The 26,658-nt window shown below is 41.2% G+C and overlaps 1 protein-coding gene across 4 annotated transcripts in view; it reads left to right on the top strand.

The window, feature by feature from the left end:
* The window catches only part of GALNT1 (polypeptide N-acetylgalactosaminyltransferase 1), a 118,792-nt gene extending 100,400 nt beyond the window's left edge, over positions 1-18,392 (top strand). For 3 of the 4 annotated variants that reach the window (XM_043444351.1, XM_043444352.1, XM_043444350.1), the window contains 4 exons: positions 636-775; positions 9,434-9,532; positions 10,011-10,145; positions 16,180-18,392. In XM_043444351.1, coding sequence (XP_043300286.1) covers positions 636-775; positions 9,434-9,532; positions 10,011-10,145; positions 16,180-16,326 — 521 coding nt within the window. In that variant the 3' untranslated portion in view covers positions 16,327-18,392. The remainder of the gene's footprint in view (positions 1-635; positions 776-9,433; positions 9,533-10,010; positions 10,146-16,179) is intronic. The other variant, XM_043444353.1, reaches the window with a different exon arrangement.
* The last annotated feature ends 8,266 nt before the right edge of the window (positions 18,393-26,658 follow it).

The raw sequence follows: 26,658 nt of genomic DNA, 5'->3' as shown, positions 1-26,658 counted from the left end.
TACATGATCCAGTATTGCAGAAATTACTGTTTTAGTCCAGGTACTTTCCATGTTTTTTTTCTTTTTTTTTTTAAACCTAACTGCAACATTTAACATTTACATGAAATGGTCAGGTATTTCAAGGCCAGTGCAAAACCCCGTATCATGCCTCCAGGAGTTTTTCTGTGCTCTTCAGGGTTTTGTGGCAACAGCTGTTCCGTCAGCTATAAATCTGCCTGACATTATGATTCTATCCTCTTCCAGTCACCACGAGACTGTCCGGGATGGAGGTGGGGTGCACAATTTAGGGAGCTGTGTGAGAAATATCTGACTGGAAACAATTGCTCTGTTTAACATCTGTTTCATATTTGGGCAAAATTGATCTTTGTTTTTGCCTTGGCAAATATTAAAGTTTTGTGATCCCATGTAACTTAACGTTTGTGTGTATTGTTAGTGGCATGTAAACTGTTCTCATGTGAATTTAATTTTCTTTGGAAAACGCATTATTTTCTTGTTTTATACCTTGGGAGGTAGATTTGTGGTATGTCACCAAAATGATATTGCTTTTCCTGTTTGGCTTGTTAGATGCAATATTTAAATAGAAATGTATTGCCTGACAGAACATTAATAATTCAGTGACTTATTTCTTTTACCAGGTGTTACAAAGGTAGATTATGGAGATATATCATCAAGACTTGGTCTAAGGCACAAACTCCAATGCAGACCATTCTCTTGGTACCTAGAGAATATTTATCCTGATTCTCAGATTCCACGTCACTATTTCTCTTTGGGAGAGGTAAAAAAAAAAAAATGTATTCTGTGTGGTTCTCACTGATTTGTAAAAAAAAAGAATAGAGGTTAAACTTCTAACAAGGGTGTACCTGTATGTTAAAATTACTTAAACTCAAGTATGGGAAAGTCCTTGTTAGTTGATGTAGTCTGCCTCATAACTTGAAGTCTTATTAATTTATCATGTTACATTTTATTAAAATAAGGCTTTACCTCTCACCTTTCACAATTGGACTTTTGTTATATTAGTGTCTTCAATAGACTTATTTTAACAAGCTGGTCCATTTAGTTGAAACCATATATTCCTGAAGGTGATATCCGAGCATTAACTAGACTGAATCAAAGTTTGAGGAACTTCAAAGTAGAATTGTAAAGAACTGACAAGGAAACTTGAAAGACTGTGTATAATCAGTTGTGTTTTTAACACCTGTTTATTTTCCTTTCAGGGCCCAAAATCTCCATTTGGGCTTGTGCGTTAGCATGCCTACTCTAATGATGACTTTAGTCTCTGCTCTTAGAATCCAGCAGCAAATCTTCTTGAAACCTGAAATTATTTATTAATGCTTATAATTAGTCAACACAATTAGCTGTGCTTTTGGAGTTTCGATGCCGATAGTAGAGGATCTGGTTTGAAAGAGGCTTGCCCTTTTACCTTCTGGTGTAATTGCCAGGTGGGCTCAGGGAAGTATTTCCTATGCCCTGTCCTCGCCATGTTCCTAGGATGTCAAGAGCCAGTCTCTCTGCTTCCCAGCCAAAGCTGTGCTGTGTGTAGGAAATCTGAATGGGTCCTTCCCTTAGTTCACGGGTGTGATCAAGTCAGGAGTTCCAGTACTTTCCTAGGGCTGCTGTTAGAACATACCACAAACTGAGTGGCAGAGAACATGAGAATGTATTGTCTCACGGTTCTAAGGACAAGAAATCCGAGATCAGAGTGTGGGCAGGTTTCTGAGGCCTGTGAGGAAGACTCTCTCCCCTGCCTCATTCTAGCTTCTGGTGGTTTGCTGGCAGTCTGTGGTGTTCCAAGGTGTGTAGAAGCATCACCCTGAGTTCTGCCTTCATCTTCACATGGCGTTCTCCTGTGTACACATCTGACTCCAAATCCTCCCTCTTCACTAAGACACCAAATCATACTGGATTAAGGCCTACCCTAATGACCTTATTTTAATTTGACTGCCTCTGTAAAGAACCTGTCTCCAAATGATGTCACATTCTGAGGGTAATGGGGGTTAGGACTCCAACGTGTGAATTTGAGGGGACACAGTTTGGTCTGTAACAGAGACTGAGCTAGGTGGGGCTGGATTGCAGTTGTATAAAGACTTAGTTCACTTCCAGCTCAGGTAGGTTCTTAGGCCTGGTCTTTCAAAGTTTCTGAGTAATCGCACGGAGGGGTCTCTGTCTCCTCAGCCCTGACAGTTTTGCCTTTCTGAGGTTTTGACGTTAGTACTTTAGCCTCTCACCCTTTTCTGTGGGAGGACCAGTTGTTATTTTTTCAAGTCTCTTTCTATCAGGAATTTGTCTCCTAAGCACCAGGAGATGTGGATGGTTTCTGTTTTAATCTATTGAAGTATCATTGATTTACAGTGTTGTGTTAGTTTCTACCATACAGCAGAGTGATTGATACATATATGTATGTATACATTATTTTTCGTGTTCTTTTCCATTATGGTTTATCACAGGATATTGAATATAGTTCTCTGTGCTCTACAGTTGTTTATCCATTCTATATGTAATAGTTTGCTCTACTGACCCCACAGTCCCAATCCACCCCTCTCCCACACCTTCCCCTCGGCAACCACAAATCTGTTCTGTGTCTGTTTTTGTTGCATAGATAAATTCACTTGTGTCATATTGTAGATCCCACATATAAGTGGTATCATTTGGTGTTTGGCCTGATAATCTCTGCGTCCATCCATGTTACTGCAGATGGCATTACTCCATTCTTTTTTATTCCCCTGTGTATATCTGCCATACCTTCTTTATCTATTCACCTGTGGAAGGACATCTAGGTCACCTCCAGCTCTTAGCTATTGTAAGCAGTGCTGCAGTGAACACTGGGGTGCATGTTTTAAATTACAGTTTTCTCCAGATATGACTAGTAGTGGGATTACAGGATCATACAGCAACTCTGTTTTTAGTTTTTGACGAATCTCCGTACTGTTCTCCATAGTAGCTATACCAGTTTACATTCCCACCACCACCTCTCCAGCACTTGTTATGACTTTTTAATGGTGGTCGTTCTGAGCAGTGTGACGTAGTACCTAGTTGTACTTTTGATTTATATTTCCCTAGTAATTAGTGATATTGAGCATCTTTTCATGTGCCTCTTGGCCATCTGTGTGTCTTTGGAGAACTGTCTGTCTAGGTCTTCTGCACATTTTTTGATTGAGTCGTTAGTTTTTTGATAGTGAGCCACAGGAACTGTTTGTAAATTCTGGAGACTAAATCGTTTGTTGATGGCATCGTGTACAGATATTTTCTCCTATTCTGTGGGTTGTCTTGGTTTTGTTTATGGTTTCCTATCTTTAGGTAGGTAGCTGTATTTAAAAAAAAAAAAAACCTGTAGTTTGGATGAAAGTTTGGGATGGAGATCTAAAGTTAGGGATTGTCAGTGTATAGGTGGTTTTTAAAATCATAGAACTTGATGAGAGCACCTTGGGGTGAGTGAGTGTAGATGGACAAGAGGGAAAGAATGAGGAATAAGACATTAAGAAACTCCACAATTTAGACATTATAAAGGTGAGAGGGAATCAGCTAAAAAGACTGAGAAGGAGCAGGCTTTGAAATAGGAAGATACCCAGGAGAATGATGTGCCAGTAAGTGAAGGACTTGCATTAAGAAAGAGGACGAGATCAACTGTGTGGAGCACTGCAGAGAAGGAAGACGAGTCCTGAGAACTGGCCACTGGGTCCGTGAGGGAGACACTGTCCGGAAGCGCCTCTCACAGAGTCGGGCGGGTTTCCTTGGAGATGGGGAGGGACGGGATCTCCGATGGCTTCACAGGAGATCAGGAGAAAAAGTGGAGATGAGAAGCGTGGACAGGAAATTGTGCTATAAAGCTGAACAGAGAAGTGAGTGGTAGCCGGAGGGGTCAATGGGGTTAAAGAAGGGCTTTTCTATTTAATTTTACTAAGATGAAACTGTGCTGATGGCAGTGATACAAAGGAGAAAATTTGAAGATGCTAGAAAAGAGCCACTGATGCTGGAGTCACGTGGAGGGGGTTCATGGTGAGCTCTGATGCACAAGTGGGGAGGTGGTTGGGGGAGAAGGCAGTCCTCCACTGCACCAGGAGGGAAGGTAAAGGGGTGGGCCCAAGTCAGGTGAACTGTGGGTTGAGGGCTGGAAGCTGGAACTTTGAGGTGGATGTGAGAGGAAGCTGTCTGGTGACTTGATTCTTCAGCTGAACACAAGATTGTTGGCTGAGAGTGAAGGGGGATTGTTGGTGGTGGCGGTTTGGGGAAAGAGGGGAAGACGTAAAATAGAAAAGGATTAATAGGATACGGTGGAGCAAATAGATCACAGGGGGAGCTGCAGGGCAGTGAGGAGCTGCCTGGTCGCAGCATCTCCAGAGCCAGGGCGAGCATGGACACCTGTGTCTGTCCTTGGTAGTTACCGAGGCTGCTTCAGGGCTGATGTGAGCTCCCTGCCTCTGAACTTTGTTGTGATTTAAGGAAGTCACCTCAAACACACGAGGGGTATGTGGAGCTCCTTGCCTCATTAGTGAGCACCTGCTCCCTTTGCTGTATCCTCATTCCCGTCAAGGAAGGCCCAGTGTGGGTGAGGCCATGGGAAGACTGATAGCAGTTGCTTACCTTTAGAATGGGGCTTCCCAAGTGGCACTGGTGGTAAAGAACCCACCCACCAGTACAGGAGATGTAAGAGACTAGGGTTCGATCCCTGGGCTGGGAAGATCCCCTGGAGGAGGGCATGGCAGCCCACTCCAGTATTCTTGCCTAGAGAATCCCATGGACAGAGGAGCCTGGCAGGCTTCAGTCCATAAGGTGGTAAAGAGTCGGACACGACTGAGGGACTTAGCACAGCACAGCACCTTTAGAATAAAGATTGAGGAGCTTTTTTTTTTTTTTTCTTTCTTTGAACCGACCCAGTTTTGGACAACACTTAGGCATTGTTAGCTAGGTCAGAATATAGGCGTATTACAAAGAGCTGCTTGTCTAACCCACAGTAGCTGATTGCCAAGGCAAGCTTGCCCTTTACCTGCCTCTTGCCAGCAGGTTTTGTGTATAAAGAACAGATTTTACCCTCTCTGGCCTGCTTGTTATTGCCTTAGTAACAGCTGGTTTTAAGCACTTATGCCCTTCAAACCAGGCCACGCTGTCCCGGGTGAAGTGCTGCTGTGGGGACTGGGGTTGTTTCCAAGCACCTGCCACAGTGCAGCCAGGGAGCTTGTGCTTGTGATCATAGCTCCTCCTGTGTGAGCCTTCCTTCCCCAGAGACTAGAACTTAGCCCATCAAGGATCACTTGTCATCTTATAAGGGCCCAAGGAAACCTGAAGTCACAGATTTTAGAGCAGAAAGAGAAATCAGAAGGTGTACATTTAGTGTGTCTGGATTCATGAAATCCCGCTCTGTAATTATAACTCTGGTAGGAGCTGAAACTGAATAAATGTGTTTCATTGTGATCTCTAATCATTGTTAATCCAGGAGTTGAACTGTCTAAACAATAGCCACAGAAAGCAAATAAATCCAGTCTTTCACAGTTTAACCAGTCTAAGGACTGACCATTTGCTTTTCCACCCTAAAATTTTCTGAGCATGAACTTTATGTCAAGCACCAGTCTGATGCTTTATGAATATTAACTCATTTTCCCAACACTTTGAGGTAGGTGTTATTATCCCCCACTTTATGGGTACGTCAGTTAAGGCACAGAGAAATTATTTAAGCAACATGGCTCAGGTCACAACCACAAAGTGGAAGAGACAGGGTTTGAAAACAAGCAGTGTGGCTTGAGAGCTTGTGCTCATAACCACTGACACTCATACTCTTTCTCATGTCTAACCAATATTACTCATGAATCTCACGGCAGAGAGTGAAAAAGTCAGTCTAGATTCCTTAGTAGTAGATCCCAAAATACCTTTAATTGCTTACACTGTCCCCCCAATAAGGTGTCAGAATTCTGGAGGAGACTATAGCAGAAACCAAGAAACTGAGGCTCTGATTTCTTGCCTGATTTCATTCACATTCACAATCATCAACTTGTAAGGTAGAAAATAACATTTTAGTGACAGCCGTGTCACTAAGCTAAGGAAGGAAAATCGGTAGCTATTGTGGGCCTACTGGGTGTTGGTTTCTGCTGGGTCTGTTACCTCGCTTACAGGTGAGAAAATGAGATTTTACAGCAACTTCTCCTCCTGATGTCTGATGTCTCTCTAAGGTGCCTGTTAGAAAGGCAAGGGACAGGGGAGGAGAGGTGGATTTTATGGCCAAAAATGTTTGGGAAATGCTGTTCTTTATATCTTATATTCTTCTGTATCTTCAGTCCCCACCCCTACCAGCAGTCTATTAAAAGGCTTTGAGAAGTTGTTCAGTAAAGAAAATCTATTTAAATTTGTTAATCCACTTCAGTCACTCAGTCATGTCTGACTCTCTGCGACCCCATGGACTTCAGCATGCCAGGCTTCCCTATCCATCACCAACTCCCAGAGCTTAAACTCAGGTCCATTGAGTTAGTGATGTTAATCCAGTATTTCCCAAACATACTTGATCACAGAATCCTTTGTTTAATGGCAAGTACTGTTGTGTAAATCATAGTTTTTGGAATCACTCTTAGAATTCTGGCCCGCCAAGGTCACATGGCTAGTAATGAGGCCCAGCCCTGCACGTCCCCCAGCCCTGAGCTCTCATGCCTATCCATCTGCCTCCAGACACCTTGAAAGTGGCCATTGCCCCCTGACTGCGTACCTCAGATATTGTTATGATTTTAAGTGTCAAATTTTGAGTAAACAAGTCTGGTACTTATTTCCATTCCAGTATGAACACTCAAACAAGTATATATCACCACCATTTCTACTTTCCATAGTTCACGGGAAAGCAGGTGATTGGTTACATAGCCTTAAGGCTGTATATAGAATTATAGTGTTGAACATCTAATCCAACATTTCTTTAAAAATGTTTGTCCCTAATTTTTTCTTCTTCCAAAGGCTCCAAAATTAACTCCCACCACACCAGCCTATTAAATGATCTACTGCCTCTTGACATCATAAAGGATAGAACTGTTCCCAAAATTCACCCCTAGTCATCCTGGTTTTTCATGTCCTCAAAAAATCATCTCACACACTCCATAGGTGAGGTGGCCCATATGTATTCCTACAAAGGAGGAGGATATTCCCTGAAAAGTGTCTTCTCTAGCAATCAGCACATGGAAAAACTGCCTGGAGAGCAGCTCAGAGATGCCACTTGTATGTTAAGCCAGACAGAATCCTCTCTGCCCAGAGACCACGCATCACAGCTGCCCTTTTACAGAAGTGCTTTCTCACTGTGCAGTGCTTCTCCCCAGGCTTCCCGTGTGCTCTGGAGCAGAGCCATCAAGCCCCAGCAGAGGACTGACCTCTCAGTCCCTGATCACCCATCTCCGTGGGGCCACTTCTTGCTGGTCAAGGTTCACTGTCACCAAGACAGGTGTTGGGAAGCCGTGGTTTCCAGTCTTTGGAGAACTCTACTTCTCACATCTAGTTAGTAGTTTCCTCGAGGGATGGAGGCTCAGATCTCTTATGCCAGAAAACAATCCAGAATTGTTCTTAGAAATGTATAAAATAGTATAAAATGTTACAGGTAAAACTCATAGAACAATGCCTAGTGCAGAGTAAGTGTACTTTATTTGCTGTAATTGTTAGCAACATCAGTTATGGTAACAGAATCACTAACGTTGATATAGTTACAGAGTAACAGGAAGTCCAGTTACACTTGGGGAGAATTGTACTTTTTAAATTTTGATTCATACTCAGTTTGGTAAAAGGTAAGTGTTTAACCAAAAGATCATTTCATGTGAGAGGGAGAAGTTGACAATAATGTTGGTTCTTCCCTAATCATTTCTGTGACATTTACCACTTGTCTTCAGAAACCTCTACATCTATATTTGAAAGAAAAAAAAAATTGAAGAAAATGTAGGACTGGGGATTGGTAACTTTTTCAACAGTATAAGGAAATAATCAGTTTATATGGATATATGAGATAAAGACTCATCTTGTCAAAATTGGAACTAAATTTTTTGTCACATACGAGAGCCGTGATCATCAAGTATTAATTGACTACCCACTGGGGTGCAGATAGGTGTCTTTCATGCATATTTGTATCTAAATATAAAACCTTTTATAAAATCTACTTATGAGGTAATAGATTTCTGCTTTAAAATAATGGATAAGAAGATGATGTGTATTACGCAGTAAAAGAATTCCTGGAGACTGATGTGATATGTTATACCCAGGAGTCTCCTCAGAGTTAGGAGTGGCAGTGTTATGTTAAAATGTTCAGGTGAAGAAATGTTAGCATTAAGGACTTGAAAAATCCTTTATTTGCTTGAACCGAGTTTGAGGTTTTGATGGAATAGCCAGATGGAGGTGACTGGTGATGAGGCAGCAGTGCAGATTATTACTATTTCTGAGTCCACTCTGTGCTGGACTCCAGAGTAGGTACATGGATGCCCTGTCTCACCCAGCCTCAGCATAGAGCTAACTAGTCACTCTTAGGAGATTGTCCTCAGAGGGTCTGGATTAGGCCCCCTCTTAGGCCAAAGCCCCAGTTCTTATTCTGACCCTCTGGGAATAATAGTTATTCATACTTAGACTATTGTATCTTTATATGAAAAAAAAAAGAATCTGGACTTGTTAGTGCCTTATTAAAATATCAGAATAATATGTAGACAGCACATGTTTATGAAAATAAATGAGTTACTTGTGGTTTTAGCTTTACTGCCATGCTATCTGTCACACACAACTTTCTTTCCATCTACATAGCAAGTAGTTTGTCACACATTTCTCTTCTGGCTTACCTGCTAACGCATGAGAATAGATTTGGGCTTTACGAATGTCTGTTAATTTGCCATATGCTTTTAAACTACAGTGGTTCAGAGGGAAACAAATATCAAGGAACAGTGCTTAAAATATTCTTCCTAATTCTGATGACTGATTCAGCTTTTTACAGTAATTGACAAATATCTAACAGAAGAGTGGTGTTTGCACTGCAGTATGCTTAGGCTTCCCAGTTAAGCCAACTTCTAGATTCTTTGCTTAGAAAATACCCTCCTTAAGTCTCCTAAGAAGTCATCAAAGTAGTTATCAAAAGTACTGCCCTCTTATCATGGAGGCAAACAGTGTCCACAGGGAGTTCAGTTGCTGTAAAATTATTAGGCAAAGTGGAGCTTACTGAGTTAAATACAAATCCCAGAAGAACAGCTTGGGATAAAAGAAATAAGAACTTAAAGGATTTCTCCTTGAAACACAAAAATTATTATATAAATAGTTAAGAGCTTTTTAGACCACAGAATCTTAGGCCATGATGTGTCCCCCCACGCCCCCAACTCATAGACCTTGCCTCAGGAATTAAAGATTTAGTGGGAAGTTTGGATCAGTTTTAATGTGTGTGTAGATCTGTATGTGTCTGTCTAGTGAGCCTCTCTAACTCGTGGTGTTTTCATTATTCATTTTCCCCTAGATACGAAATGTGGAAACAAATCAGTGTCTAGATAACATGGCTAGAAAAGAGAATGAAAAAGTTGGGATTTTTAACTGTCACGGTATGGGAGGTAATCAGGTGAGTATTTTAGTAAAGCTTTAAAGGGATACTTTTTGGATTTGTTTTAATCTTCCCTTTTTGTCTTATGACATCATTCAGGAAGTATTTTCCTACTTCTAAAGAGCAAATAATAAAGACCTTTAGAAGAATGGAGCCTTCAATCTAATGACTGTTTTTAAAATGAAACATTTGTAGACGGCCCTTTGTGAGAACCACATTTACATTGTTGTACATGAGATTTATTTTGCCCTTTTTAGTCAAACAGATGACAGCTCTTGACAATAAACTCAGTGTTTACAGAGAAATTAAGGTCATTTTTTCTTCTCCTTTGCAAAAATAGTGGTGGCTTTTCTGAGTCATTTATTCTCTATTATACTAATAAAAGTTCAAAAAGCATTTATTTTCAATACTTGTTATTCCCCTGCCAGATCCTTGGGCACATAAAACAGTAACTTAATTCGCTGTTAAAGCTTATATGTGCATTTTTGTTTATCAGGTTTTCTCTTACACTGCCAACAAAGAAATTAGAACAGATGACCTTTGCTTGGATGTCTCCAAACTTAATGGCCCAGTCACAATGCTCAAATGCCACCACCTAAAAGGCAACCAGCTTTGGGAGTATGACCCGGTGGTAAGTTGTATTCCAGTTGAAAATAGGAATAAATATAGGAATAAAATTGTGTGTCATAGGGTATACTATATAAACTACTTTATGTCTAAAAGAATGAATTCTTATGGAGCCTGCATACTATAGATCAAATTGTTCTTATACTCCCAAAATTGACAGGAAAAGCAATATAAGTTAACAACAACAAAACACACACACACACGTTATAATCTCTCCAGTAATTAAATTAGGGTTGACTCCAGGCCCTGGGTCCTTGTGTTACTACTTAGCCACTCTTCCCTCTGCATGTCCTCAAGCTTTGCCGTCCAGTGTGGTGGAAGTGGAACAGTAAGTAGCTTATAAAATTACTGATTTAAACATGTACGTTTCATTAGTGAAATTCTCTGGCTCCTGTTTTTCAGTGACTTTATCTTTGCTCTCCTGTGGAGCTGTGCCCCCTCCGCACCACCCGTGTGGTGCTCAGAGAGAGGACTCAGAGCCTCTCCAATAAACCTCCCTTCCTCTCCTCGTGCCCGACTAACCTCCCGGCTGATGCTTGTGCTCTACCATTCTGGAACCGGCACCGGCATCTTCAGGATGTGTTTCTCTGGTTCTTTTTCTTCTGCTTCCAGCACTGGCTTTCTTCTCTTCACATCGGGACAGACTTTTGTTGCTACTTCATTTTCTACATACCATCCTACTCTTCTCTCGTGACGGCGAGTGAACGGCTGACACTCAGGCCTCTGGTTCTTCATCCCTGGCTCCTGCCTTGGCCTGACACTGCAGAAACAGCTCCTGGATGCAAAGCCAGAGCTTTCTCATCTCTTGTCCTTAACTTCTCTATAGCATTTACGACTGCTAAGCAGATACTTTTCTAAATCCTCTTCATGTTGCCTGTAGATGCCCGACTGTTCAGTTTCTTCAAATAGCTTTCTCTCTTCTGCTTGCGTCACTCTGCCGCTTCACCCTACCCCTTAAATGAGATCCAAACCAAGTTTTGACTTTGGCTGCCTTTTCTCCTTATACTATGTCACATACAAATTCTGGTCTACTTTCATGTTTGACCAGCTATCTCTGACCATATCCTGTTCTTTCCTACTTTATATTTAAGGTCATACTGTTCACTCTGCCTGACAGATCCTGCCTGTTCTTGAGGGCCCAGAGTTGACATCACTCCCAGCCAGAAATTAGCTCTGTCTTAATTATAATTGTTTCTGACCCCTGTGATTTTGTGCTTCTCTGTAGTTATTAGGTTGGTGAAAAAGTAATTGCAGTTTCAGACCGTGAATTTTAAATCATTAAAACTAGGCTCAAACACATCTTTTCAATCAAAATAGAAACCATTACAATCAACACATTTTTGCCAATGAGAACTGAGTTTATTGTAGTATAAAAATCCATGCTTCAGGATTCAACAAACTCTTGGAAAGCATTTTCTGCCTCCTGCTGGTTATGGAAGTGTTTTCCCTGCAAAAAGTTGTCCAGATGCTTGAAGAAGTGGTAGTTGGTTGGCGAGAGGTCAGATGAATATGGCGGATGAGGCAAAACTTGGTGGCCAAATTCATTCCACTTTTGAAGCCTTGGTTGTGTGGCGTGTGGCCAGGCGTTGTCATGGGGAACTGGGCCCTTCTGTTGACCAGCACTGGCTGCAGGTGTTGCAGTTTTCAGTGCATCTCATCATGGGCTGAGCATACTTCTCAGATGTAATGGTTTTGCCAGGATTCAGAAAGCTGTAGTGGATCAGACCGGCAGCAGACCACCAGTCAGTGACCATGACGTTTCTTTGGTGCAGGTTTGGCTTTGGAATTTCTTCTCGATCTAGCCACTGAGCTGATCATCTCCAGTTGTCATATAAAATACACTTTTCATTGCACTTCCCAATCTGATTGAGAAATGGTTTGTCATTGTTGCATAGAATAAGAAAAAATAACTTTTTCTGATTTGCGGTCAGCTCATGAAGGCACCCCTTATTGAGCTTTTTCACCTTTCCACTTTGCTTCAAATGCCCGACCATAGAATGGTCATCATTTTCTTCAGCAACTTCTCATGTAGTTGTTAACCTTCGATGAGCCTCTCAATTGCTGTTATCAACTTCCGATGGCCGGCCACTGCACTCATCTTCAAGACTGTTGTCTCCTTTGCAAAACTTCTTGAACCATCACTGCGCTGTATGTTCATTAGCAGTTCATGGGCCAGATGCCTTGTTGATGTTGCAAGTTGTCTGTGCTGTTTTACAACCCATTTTGAACTCGTATAAGAAAATTGCCTGAATCTGCTTTCTGTCTAATATCATCTCCCTATTCTAGAATGATATAAAATACACAGCAAGTAATAAGTCATTAGCAAACAAAGCAAGAAATGTGCTTTAAAATGATGTAGAACATAACTTTAAGATTGCATTCTAATAACAGAGTTCAACAATGCAACTGCAGTTAGCTTTGCACGAATCTTAATATTTGTCTCCCAGTCTTTTTCTCCTCTATTAGCAGGATCCTAGAGGATCCTGTAGTATCAAACTACAGTTAATATATATATACACACACACACATACATACATGTATATCTATGTATGAGAAAGTGTGTGTGTGCAGTAGCTCAGTTAATATGACTGTTGGAAATGGACTGAATATTCTGGAGTTTTCCATGGTGCATGCTGTTGCCACTTTGGGTGTAGCTGCTCCAGGTACTGCAGGATATATGGCATCTCTGACTCCAAACAGTAAATATCAGTGGCACCCCACAGTCATTATGAAACCAAAATATTTTTAAAAGCCTCCCAATTGTATATGTTTATTGAAAAGTGACAGTGTATTTAAATAGGTAACAAACCTATTTATAGTAGCATGAACAAATAGTGGGCTTTTTCCTTAAGTCTGGAGGTAAGTGGCTTCTGGTATGGGTTCAGTGACACAGCGCTGTCAGGTAACTGCAGCACTATTCTCGGCCGCTTTCTTGTGGCCCCTAGAAGGCGGCCTCAGTTCACCGTCACTCCCAGTTCAAGGCAAGAAGAAAAGACGACTGGTACGCTGCTCCTTGAATTCCTCTTTATCAGGAAAGCCAAAGCTTTTCCTGGATCCTCGTCTTATGGGCCATAACTTCTCAGAGTGATCCTCCAGCTGCGCGGGAGGCTGGGAAAGCAGGCATTTGCTTTTCCAGTCTTTACGGTAGGATGTAGCTGGGAGACAAGGGTGGGGATGGCTTTTGGCAGACTGTGCATAACCTATATAGTCTACCACAACAGTTTTTTAAAAAGCAAATATTTGATTAGAAATTAAGGTGCTTCAGGTGATTTAGGATACTTTGAAAGAACCAGTTACGAGTGTCAAGTTTTAAAACCCCTGGAGCATCTTGCAAGCACGCTGGGTTTTCCCGGAGGCAGGCTCTACTCTGAGGTCAAGCCTTAGCATTCAGGATGTTTACCAGGGAGCACCCTTTAGATCAACACCTGTGAAAAGGGAGATGGCAGAACTGGGCAGAGGAGGAGTTAGGCTGCAGCGGGGGTCTCACAGCCTGGCTTACTGCACAGGGAGCTCCGGATGGCCGGTCAGCGTTCTGCTGCCTCCAGTCGAAAACAGCACTCTGGAAAAATAAGATTTATGTCAGTAATGTATCATCTAAACCTAAAGTTGTGAAATCTTAGATTTCAAAGGAACCCTAGAAATAAAATTCAGGGCCTTGTTTAATACATGTAAATATTGAAGCCCAGAATAGAAATTAATTGCCCAGGGTCACAGAGCAGGTAAACAGTGCTACCAGATCTCAGACAAACCAGGGATTCTTGAACAAGGATTCTGTGCAAAGAATTAATCTTTTATTTAATATCTATTCTTACATCTTTTAAGTCTTGTTTATATTACATATTGCAGAGTTTATGATACTTGGCTCTTTTGCTTTGACTGCTTGTAGCTGTCCTTTCTGGAATGAAAATGTAGATTTTTACCACAGTTACATGAGAGGCAGGGGGCAGCAAATTTTTTATGCAGTGATAACTAGCTATATCCTCCTTTCAGAGGTTACAGTTAGCCCATTGCCTTCATAACCCTTTTTCTGTGCAGATGCTGGTCAGTGCTGGCAGAACTCTGCTGCGTACAGTGACCACAGCCCCAACATGGTCACGAGCCCCAGAACTCTGCCCTGCAGTCAGCAGCCAGGTCTCCTGAAGGGAGGGTAGCCCCCTGAAATTATGGGGATTCTGTCTTAATTTTGAGCAGTTAAATACCCAGCATGGATCGTAACCTCTTTGTTAACGAACTTATTTTAATGACTCTAAATAAGTGAAATAATGCATTTTTTACTTTTATTAATACTAACAATGGGCCTGATGAAGGTGGCCATCCAGAGAAGCTTTGAAGGGCCGGTGGAACGTTTGAGGGGGTTCTTTTTAAAGTGCTCTGTTTTTGTCCTACACACGACCGAAGGCCTTGGCAGCAGTGGTATGCGTGGGGACCTTCGGTGCTTGGGGCTGCCAGACCGTCCACAGCCGCTCAGGACGTTATGGAACGTTCCGACAGCGAGTGCCTCTGAGTTGGCCGCGCTCTCTGTACACTGTATTAATATTTCCTCATGCCTCGAGAAGTATGTCTCCCCATTTCATCGATAAGGAACCTGGGGCGCAGAGAGGTTTTTGCTTCAGGGCGTGTCGTTGGTTTGTGACAGATCTGGGGTTCACTCCAAAAATGTCTTAACTGCAGAGCCCATCTCCTCAACACATAAACTACACGGCATGTGCATAAAAATAAAACCAGCCACAGCCATGCTGACTCTTGCACGTCCTATTCTGAAGCATTTATAAGGATTAAGTATCTAATCCTTAAGTCGGTGTTGATAGTAAACTGTGACATCTGCGACTGTGCACTGCCCTTTATCAGCTTCTGCTTGGGCCACAATACAGAAGAAGAAATGACTGAAAGCTAAGATAGCTGTGTTGTAGACAGTCACCAGGTTTTGCTTTGTTTGAAGTTCAAATAGGTACAAAAGAGGCCTTGTAAGAAAAACACCAATACAATATATTAATGCATATATATATGGAATTTAGAAAGATGGTAACAATGACAGCCTATATGCAAGACAGCAAGAGAGACACAGATACATAGAACAGACTTTTGGACTCTGTGGGAGAAAGCAAGGGTGGGATGATTTGAGAGAGTAGCACTGAAACATGTCTATTACCATATGTGAAATCGATGACCAGTCCAAGTTCGATGCATGAAACAGGGCACTCAAAGCTGGTGCTCTGGGACCACCCAGAGGGATGGGGTAGGGGGAGGTGGGTTCGGGATGGGGGACACATGTGCACCAAGGCTGATTCATGTCAATGTATGGCAAAAACCACCACAATATTGTAAAGTAATTAGCTTTCCTACATAGTTGCTTTGGAGTTCTTCACCTGACCAGGGCTTGGTATCATATTCATTAGTATGGTCAGTATGTGTCTCTCAATGCCCATCTGTCCTTTTTTATTTTTATTTTTTTAATTTTCCTAAAAATCAACATGACAGCATCAGGTCTGGAACGCAGACAAGTAGAGAGGAAGATACATAGCAACATCTGTCAGCCACTAATTAAGGACTGTTTTATAAATCTTATGAGTTCAAGTCTTCAGAAAGACCTGAGTTTCCAAGAACTTGAAGTTTGAAATCAGAGTTAATTTGAACAGCCTTCTCATGGGAAAATGAAGCAGTTTTGAAATACCTTTTGGAAAATAGGCTGAGGATCCTAAATTGGGAATCACTAATAAGTTTTTTTTTTTTTTAGGAAATCAAAGCACAAAAAGGGATTTTCTCACAGTATTACAGAGCTTACCACAGAATTGGAACTTAGAATTGAGGTCATCTGATCGCAGCTCTAGCATAACCCACTGTAGTCCGTGCCTCCCCCCAGCGTTGCTGTCTTTACATAGATATATTCCTCCAATGTCTTAAATAATCTGTATTTCATATTGCAAAAACAAAACACTTTTCTACAGAGGAACTTCATAATCACAAAAATACGATGTTGGAGGTGCTTTGGTTTCCGTCTTCCCCTTTCACGTTAAGACTTCCTTTCCTGTCTCTCTCAGAAACTGACCCTGCAGCATGTGAATAGTAACCAGTGCCTGGACAAAGCCACAGACGAGGACAGCCAGGTGCCCAGCATCAGAGACTGCAGTGGGAGCCGGTCCCAGCAGTGGCTTCTTCGAAACGTCACCCTTCCAGAAATATTCTGAGACCAAATTTTCACAAAAGAGGAAAACGTAAGGACTGACTGGGCTACCTCAGCATACATTTCTGCCACATTCTTAAGTAGCAAAAAAAGGAAAAGTGCTTTCCTTCTGCAGGATGTAAGGTTTATCAGCCATTAAAACTTTATAGACTGCCCTCGCTTCCACTAGCTGTGAACCAGCCTTCCTGTCCAAGGACGTGCAACTACGTAGTAGCGAGACTGTGCACACTGATGTTTACAAGATTGAAAGAGTTGTTCATCAAGAGTCATCGTAAAGAATACTCAGACTGAAACAATCTACGAAATGTGCTTTCCAGAGAGCTGCACCTTTTATGGTTTGCTTGCACATCAGTGATTTCCGCTGAATTGTGCTGTCATAATGAAGAGATGTCTAAGATTTTTTCTGATTAGAACTGGTAGCCAGTATATTAAATACTGATATAAAAATAAATGAAAAAGAACTGGAACCAGATTCAGAATTATGAAAACATTTTTACAACAATTTAAAAAGCAAACTATATTAAACAGGGTTTAAAGGAAATTAAAACAGAAATATGAAAAGTACAATTTGTTATAGTATAGTATCAAATTTCTATATAGATTTTATACCTCAGTGGGGAAAAATAACTGATTCCAATGACATTCATTCTATTTTCATCTGTGATAGTCATGGATGTTTTTTTTTTTCCTTGGGGTGCTGAAATTGAGCTGAAAAAAGTGGCTCTTTGAACGTAGTTTTAATTGCTTTCTACAGTTTTTTTTTTTTTTTGGTTTGTGGGCTGTTGGAATTGTAATTTTTAATTGCCTTCAAAAAAATGGAGATTTAAAGTGGTGTCTGGTGTCACTGAACAAGTTAGATATCTCAGTTGTTCTTGGGTCAACTGGCTTACAGACTTTCCTCACACACACACACAAATTTCTTATTAGAGTTTCAACTTCCTAACTTGATTCAACTGATTATGCTTACTTAACACCCAAGACTCATACTACTGTACTACAGATTGGTTTTCACAGCAATAAATCTTGTTTTTTGTTTATGATTCCACTCAACAAAAGGCCTGCAGAAGTGATTTATAATTTGGGTATTTGGAGATGATACATTTGATGGTTTTTTGGAAGAATTTTTTCACTCCATATTCGGATGTGCGTCATTGTCAAGTGCATATTTAGATTAGTTTCTTGAATTGTAATGTTGATCTGCTGCTTTTTTTTTTTTTTTAATAAAATCCGACTGAAAATGTTTAATTGGCATTTTTTAATGAGTTAACCAAAGAAGTGCAGCTATTATACCACATTATTAGGCCTGCATTTCTTCCCTAAAAATTCCACTTAAGGTAAAACGGTTTTCTTGTTCCGATTTTAAATACAAGATAACCTGAGGATCAATTAAAAGTTGAGTATCAATTAAATTAATGTTTTAATCTAATGGAAAGAAAATCTAATTGTAACATTTTTCCTGATATGTGAGGCAATCCATTGGCCAAAATTACGTGTATTTTCCTTCCTGTTTGTAAGATTATATTTAATGATATTCTTTTCTTTATCAGAGACTCTCACTGCAGGCAGTGCTATTTCTTGTGCCTAAGACTGTTTCTGAAAGTTGCATCACTAATGATACTTGCCAAGTTGAGTGTACAAAAGGTCTCTCACACCACATTCAAGTCGACACCAAGCACACGTGGCTGCTGCAGAGTGACGCTGTGGTGCAGAATGCGTGGATTCTGCGCCCGGGAAGTCTGAGACAAAGCAGGTGCTGGGTGGGGTTCTCCCTACTCCATGAGCTGTGTTCATTCTATCTTTGGTAGGCCTTATGCTTGAATAAACCGGATGTCTAAATTATTTTCATGCTCAGAATTTCAGGATTTTGTACCTAGTGTAGGTTGGTCTTATTTCTTACTGTAAGAAAACTTACCAACAATGTGATTTAAGGTTTTGTTGTGTTTTTTTTAAGAGGGGGATGTGAGTGATTTCATTCATGGGTACTTTTAGAACCTGATAGATAATCCCATTGCCTTTATTTTTCTAATTAAAGAATTCCTAAATACGTTGAAAATATAAAATATTCCTGAATAGTTGTGCCTTACATTGGTTTTATTTGAAGTTAAAAATGTATCCCTGTTGTTTATAGCTATTTGTAGATTAGGCAGTGTGCTACTCACTGTTGTAAATTAAATTGGGAAGAAAGGAATGAATGAAAAAGACGATGAAAAGATTTGATTACTTGACCAGTGAATCATTCATAAATGTGACCGTTAAAGATAATTTGAATCTCACAAATCTGTTCACCCTACTCCAGTCCCAACCCATTTTAATATGTCTTTCTGGTCTAATTGGGATCTTGAAAAATAGTACTTTGTTCACCATTCTGCAAATAAGCAGCAGCATGTAGGCCACGTCCTCATTTCCCTGTGCTACATTCAGTTGAAAAACAAAGGTTCCTCTGTAAAGATTTGGTGCTGTCTCCATTTTTCAAGAACTATACCAAGAAAAAATTTAACTCCAGGGTTACATGTTCTTCAAAGGAGAAGGAAATCAGAAAGAAGGTAGTATTCCTGAGGTGGTAACTGTGAAAAAAGGTATACAAAGGGCGAGTCCCTTTTTACTCTGCAAATCGGATGTCTTATGACACTGCTCATGCTGTCCGATTTCTTGAAGTGTGCTTGATAAATCTACCAGAACTAACAGTTTTGCAGGACATGAGGCAACTCAGTTGTACTGTCTATACACTAGCCACAAACAATTGAGAATTAAACTTTAAGTATGCAGTTTATCATCAAAGAAGTCAAATACCTTAAAAGCAATTAACAGATGTACAAGCCTTCTACCCAGAAACTACAATACACTGCTGAGAGAAACTAGACTAGTTTCTACAGAAAACTGTAATCAATATGTTCATAGATTGAAAAACTACATACTGTTAAGATCTCAGTTGGCCACAAATTGATCTATAGAATCAATGAAACTAAAATATGGGGCTTTCTTGTAGAAACTGGCAAATATATATGGAAATGGAATAGACCCAAAAGAGCCAAGAAAATCATGAAGAAGGAAGAAAAAAAGTTGGAAGACTTTATACTACTTTATTGTATAACTTGCTTTAGAGCTACAGAAATTAAGAGAGTGTGATACTAAAGTTAGGAAAATAGATCAGTGGATAGAACCGAGTCTAGAATCCACACACACATAATTACTGACTTTTCAACAAACAAACAATTCAGTAAGTGAGGGGGAGGTGTTTTCATTTAGAGCTGGAATAATGATACCCATAAGATAATGAGAAAACACCAAACACTGATGCTTTCACACAACATACACTTACTCAGAGTGGATCACAGATCTAAATGAATGAGAAGGGTAAAGTAAATCTCCTGGAGGAAAACAGAATATATCCATGACTCTTAGAATAGGCCAATATCTCAGGGCACAAGAGATGTTAACCATAAAAGATAAAAACTGATAAATTTCACCAAAATTATGGTACTTCCCTGGTGGTCCAGTGGTTAGGGCTGTGCTTCCACTGATGGATTTCATCCCTGATCGGGGAAGTAGGATCCTACATGCCACACCGTGTGACCAAAAAAATAAACTTTACCAAAATTAAGCCCCTCTCATCAAGAAGATGCTATTAAAGTGAAAAGGCAAGCTATGGCCAAGGAGAAAATATTTGCAATACATACAAATGACAAAGGATTTGTACACAGGAAAACAACTTTTAAAAGCCATTGCAAAAGCCACACAAGATAAAAATCAGTGACGTGAATACATGCTTCACAGGAGCTGTCCTAATGTACAGTTAGCCCAGGAAAAGAAGCCCAACGTCAGAGAACACAAGACGAAACCAGAAGGAAGCAACGCCGCATGCCTGCTGAGTTGCGAGAATGTGGAGCAACTGTCACCTTGGAAAACAGCTTGCCAGCTCCTCATAAAGGTAAATATATGCTTACTCACTGACTCCACTTCCACAGATACAACCAAAAGAAACAAAGGCTTGTGCCCATAGTACGATTTGTGCAAGAATATTCTCCTAGTTCCAAACTGGGACCTACCCAAATATCCATCCACACATTAGTGAATAATCAAAATGTATATTTAAGGGCTTTCCTGGTGGCTCAGAGGTTAAAGCAGCAGCAGCCTGCAATGCAGGAGACCCAGGTTTGATCCCTGGGTTGGGGAGATCCCCCGGAGAGGAAAACGGCAACCCTCGCCAGTGTTCTTGCCAGGAGAATTCCATGGGCAGAGGAGCCTGGGGGCTGCGGTCCGTGGGGTCGCAGAGTCGGACACAACTTAACAACTAACATACACTGAGATAGTCTGCAATTTAAAAAAGTAAATTTCTGGTAGATCAGGGATAAGTCTAAAAAATGTTGAACAAAGAACGCTTGACACATTACATTATATCAAGTTCAAGGACAGGCAAAACAAAACTAGGGTGGTAACCTCTGGATGAGCATAGGATGGAAATGAGCATGAGAGAATTTTCTGGAATGATGGAAGTATTCTACAACTTGGTTTACATAATGGTAATATGCATAAATACTCAAAATTTATTGAGCTATATATGTATATGCATTTATTACATGTAAACTAGAAAATATGGAAAATCCCTAAGGTCTGGGGAAAAAATGGGGAGAAAAGGACACATAAACGAGCCACAAATATACTGCTGCATTGAAGGCCTTTCCTCTCCAAGGATGAACTATATTCAGTTCAGTTCAGTCACTCAGTCGTGTCCAACTCTTTGCAACCCCATGAATCGCAGCACGCCAGGCCTCCCTGAACTGTATTAGGTTGGTGCAAAAGTAATTGCGGTTTTTGCATTGTTGAAATTTGTCATTTGATATTGGAATACATTCTTAAATAAATGTGGTTGTTATACTTCATTTTAATGCACATTTCCTGGTTTTTGTTTTTTTTTTTTTTTTGCTAATGACATTACTTGCTGTTTATTTTATATGTATTTTAGACTGTGGAAAGGATGTTAGACAAAAAGCATATTTGAGTTCAAAATGGGCTGTAAAGCAGCAGAGACAACTCACAACATCAACAACACATTTGGCCCTGTATGTAATTCATTAACATTTGCTAATGAATGTACAGTACAGTGGAGGATCAAGAAGTTTCGCAAAGGAGATGATAGCCTTGAAGGTGAGCATAGTGGCCAACCATCAAAAGTTGACGACTGAGAGCAATCATCAAAGCTGATCTTACAACTACATGAGACGTTGCTAAAGAATTCAGGGTTGCCCATTCTGTGGTCATTCAGCATTTGAAGCAAATTTGAAAGGTGAAAAAGTTCAGTAAGTGGGTACCTCATGAGCTGAGTGAAAATAAAGTTGTTTTGAGATATCTTTTATTCTATGCAACAACAATCCATTTCTTAAGCGAATTATGATGTGGACGATAAAAAGTGGATTTTATATGACAACCAGTGATGGGGCTGAGAAGAAGCTCCAAAGCACTTCCCAAAGCCAAACTTGCACCAAAAAAAGTCATGGTCACTGTTTGGTGGTCTGCTGCCCGTCTGATCCACTATAGCTTTCTGAATCCCAGCGAAACCATTACATCTGAGAAGTATGCGCAGCAAATCGAGATGCACTGAAAACTGCATACCTGCAGCTGGCACTGGTCAACAGAAAGGGCCCAATCTCCGTGACAACGCCCAACCACACATCTCACAACTAAGGCTTCAAAAGTTGAACAAATTGGGCTACCAGCTTTTGCCTCATCAGCTATATTCACTTGACCTCTTGCCAACTGACTACCACTTCAAGCATCTTGACAACTTTTTGCAGGGAAAACGCTTCCACAACCAGCAGGATGCAGAAAATGCTTTCCAAGAGTTCGTTGACTCCCAAAGCTCAGATTTTTTTATGGTACAAGAATAAACAAACTTACTTCTCATTGGCAAAAATGTATTGATTGTAATGGTTCCTATTTTGATTAATAAAGGTGTGTTTGAGCCTGGTTACAATGATTCAAAATTTACAGCCCAAAACTGCAATTTTGTTTGCACCAACCTAACAGTTACCAGAGTTTGGGGAGTGGGAGCTTAGGTCTTGAGCCTAAACAAAGCTGGAGAGTTAAAAATCTGCATAAAGCTGAGAAAGTCAGAGGAGTTACATCTACAAGCAAAAGGGTGGGTAAGGAAGTCTGCTGCCTTGTGAAGGAAATCAAAGGGAATTGACTGATTCTGTCCCTTCTTCAAGTGTAAATGGTGAGAAGACAATGCCACCTCTTTACAGAGGCCTGTTTTTACGTAGATCAGCAGTTAATGACACAGTCATATTAAGTAGATTTATGGCACTTGCTGGAAATCATTAGAATACAAGTCTTTTTGAAGAAAATCCAATCCCCTACCCTCCCACAAATTATGAAATCATTATCAAAAAGAGGAAATAAGCCCCCAATGTGAATGCTTAAACTTTTTTTTTGCTGGACCTCCCCTCACAAACACATCAAAATTACAACTACATATAGAGCAACTCCCAGTGAAATCAACCTGGGGACTAACAGAACAGCTCCTTTACAACCAAGGCTGTAAAGAAACACCCCCTCAGAGCCTGGTAAGAAGGAAAGAGAGGCAATCTGGTGGAGACCTGCACCCCTAGTGGGGGACACAGAAGAGGAGGGGGGAGATCACAGGCTCAGGGATCCTCCCTGGAGAGTGAGGGGTTCCGGTCATATAATAGGCATCCCAGCCCTTAAGTCTGACACCAGGAAGATAAGCCCTTTGAGTTGGTCTGAACACCAGTGGGAGTTACCTGAGGACTACAGGAAAGGGAGATTCCCGTTCTTGAAAGAGCACACACTTGGACTTCTTATCCCTGATCACAGTGTGAAGGCTGCAGATGGAGAACTTCTGGGGTTCTGGTCAGCTTGCAGGGACCATCCCAGCACACCCCCAAGCCCACACTGGGCTCCTGCTGCAGCCCCTCTTCCTCTGGTGTGGCTCTCCACTCAGGCAGAAGCTGCCGTTTGCAGTGAGCATGTGCACACTTGGAGATACCTGGGGTCAGCTCAGACCCCAGCCCTACCCCTGACCAGACTGGAGACAGCCATTGCCGGTGAGCCTTTGGCGCGCACACACAGGCGAGGATGAAGTTAGCTCCAGGACAGAGACAAGCATTGCTGGGGCACGTGTCTTCAGGCACACATGGGAGGGGGCTGAGCCAGCTTAGTGGGTGGCGTCAACCCCTGCTTCCTCTGCCCAGCCTCTCACCAAGGCATGCACACCAGGGCAAGAGTGAAACAATTACAGAAGTGTATCCACAAGTTCTCAGGCATGTCCTAAACTGAGATGAAGACTGCCATCACACCTGGGAGAAACCCATCTCCCTTGGGGCTCCAGCTCCATCCCCTGAGGCCCCAGCCCTGGTCCCAAGAGGGCAGTGACGGCCACTGAGCATCGGAGAAGCCCCAGCTGGCGCCTGGCTCTAGCTCTAGCCCTTCCAAATCCAGTCTCAGCTCCCACCGAACGGGTGGCTGCCAGCACGCCGTGAGCAGAGAGGCAGCTCAGGCTCAACTGAGAACCAGCTCTCCCCCAAAGCTACTGGGCACACACAGACTGCATAGGATGTTCCCATATAGACACATCTTCAGGGGACTTCCCTGGTGGCCCAGTGGTTAAGACCTGCGCTCCCAATGCAGGGGGCCGAGGTTTGATCCTGGGTCAAGAACTGGATCCCACGTGCCACAACTAAAAATCCTGCACACCACAACGAAAAATGAAGACCCTTGTGCCACAACTAAGACCTGGTGCAGGCAAATACCCCCCCCCAACACACACACACACACACACACACAATTTTTAACAACACACCTTCAAGACCAGGATAGGTAACTGCTTTACCTAATTTCATAGAGACAAGGAAAGTTAAAATAATGATACAGAGGCATGTGTCAAAAAGACACATGCACCCCAGTGTTTATGGCAGCATTATTCACAATAGCCAATTTGTGGAAGCAATCTAAGTATCCATCAACAGATTGATGGATGAAGAAGCTCTGGTGTCTATGCATGAACACACACACCTCGGAATACAACTTGGCCACAAAAGAAATACAATTTTGCCATTTGCAAAAACATGGTTGGACATGGAGGGCATTACACTTAATGAAAAAGTCAGACAAAAAATGACAAATACTATATGTTATCACTTATAAATGGGCTTCCCAGGTGGCTCAGTGGGTAAAGAATCCACCTGCAATGCAAAAGATGCAGGTTTGATCTCCGAATTGGGAAGATCCCCTAGAAGAGAACATGGCAACCCACTCTAGAATTCTTGCCTAGAGTATCCCATGGACAGAGGAGCCTGGTGGGCTACAGTCCATGGGGTCGCAAAGAGTCAGACACAACTGAATCAAGTAAGCACGCACACACTTATAAATGGAATCTAAAAATGAACAAATCAATGTAATAAAAATAGGCTCACAGATACAGAGAACAAACTAGTGGTTACTGCAGGGGAGAGAAAAGGAGGTAAGGGCAAAAGGGATAAAGAATTAAGATGTACAAAGAACTATTTATAAAAGAAATAAGCTACAAAGATATATTGTACGGCTCAGGGAATACAGTAAAAATTCATAATAACTTTAAATGAAATATAAGCTATAAAAATTCTGGATCACTATGTTGTACACCCAAAACTAAAATAATATGGCAAAATCAACTATATAATTCCATTAAAATGAAATATTAAATGTATCAAATGACATTTTAAATATTTGAAGATGTTTAAGTTTGTAAATGAAACACTCATCATTCAAAAGCCCCTTAAAAAGATTGGTAACGTTTGATCAGTCAGTTCAGTCACTCAGTCATGTTCGACGCTGCAACCCCATGAACTGGAGCATGCCAGGCTTCCCTGTCCATCACCAACTCCCAGAACTGATAGACTTTTGATGGACTTATAAATAGAAAAATTAAAAAAAAAATAAGCTAAATCTTAAAACTTGAGGAAGAGCTAGATTTTTATAAAATTTATAACTTAAAATATTCTTTTTAAAAAATTAGTGGCTTCCAATTGTGTTAATAATAAACTGCATCATCTACAGAAAAGCCTATCACCCTCTTCAACATCATTTTCAGCTTCTTTCCTTTTTGATCACTATGATCCAACCACCCTGTCTTTCAATTTGTCCAACAAACCAAGCTCTTTTTCACACGAAGGCTTTTGCTTTGCTGTGCTTTATTATCCTAAAATATCCTACATCTGCCAGCTATTTTCCATTTATTATTCATATCTTAAGTAAATGCCCCTTCCTTATCAAGCTTTCCAAAACTGACTATGCAATTCCAAATATGCACCCCTTTAATTCACTTAGAATCTTTTCTTTGTCGCTCTTAACAAAATGTTTGATCATTTAATTATCTGGGGATTTACCTTATCTTACCACTAAATGATAACCTGTATCAGTTCAGTTCAGTCGCTCAGTCGTGTCCCACTCTTTGCAACCCCATGGACTGCAGCACGCCAGGCCTCCCTGTCCATCACCAACTCCTGGAGTTTACTCAAACTCATGTCTATCGAGTCGGTGATGCCATCAATCATCTCATCCTCTGTCGTTCCCTTCTCCTCCCACCTTCAAACTTTCCCAGCATCAGGGTCTTTTCCAATGAGTCAGTTCTTCGCATCAGGTGGCCAAAGTATTGGAGTTCAGCTTCAGCATCAGTCCTTCCAATGAACACCCAGGACTGATCTCCTTTAGGATGGACTGGTTGGATCTCCTCGCAGTCTAAGGGACTCTCAAGAGTCTTCTCCAACACCACAGTTCAGAAGCATCAGTTCTTCGGTGCTCAGCTTTCTTTATAGTCCAACACTCACATCCATACATGATTACTAGGAAAACCATAGCTTTGACTAGACAGACCTTTGTTGGCAAAGTAATGTCTCTGCTTTTTAATATGCTGTCTAGGTTGGTCATAGCTTTTCTTCCAAAGAGTAAGCGTCTTTTAATTTCATGGCTGCAGTCACCATCTGCAGTGATTTTGGAGCCCAAAAATATAAAGTCCCTCACTGTTTCCATTGTTTCCCCATCTATTTGCCATGAAGTGATGGGACCAGATGCCATGATGTTAGTTTTCTGAATGTTGAGTTTTAAGCCAACTTTTTCACTCTCCTCTTTCAGTTTCATCAAGAGGCTCTTTAGTTTCTCTTCACCTTCTGGGATTGGAATGAAAACTGACCTTTTCCAGTCCTGTCCCCAAACATCATTGATAGCATTTACTGACAAATACAGTGCTTGGAACACAGAGAATAAATATAAACTTGTTGAAGGAGTAAACCAATAATTGCTATAAGGGTGGTGTCATCCGCATATCTGAGGTTATTAATAT

This window comes from Cervus canadensis, chromosome 23 (genome assembly GCF_019320065.1).
Source record: "Cervus canadensis isolate Bull #8, Minnesota chromosome 23, ASM1932006v1, whole genome shotgun sequence".
Classification (NCBI taxonomy): domain Eukaryota; kingdom Metazoa; phylum Chordata; class Mammalia; order Artiodactyla; family Cervidae; genus Cervus; species Cervus canadensis.
Note: the sequence above shows the minus strand (reverse complement) of the source record. Positions and strands in the feature narration are given on the sequence as shown.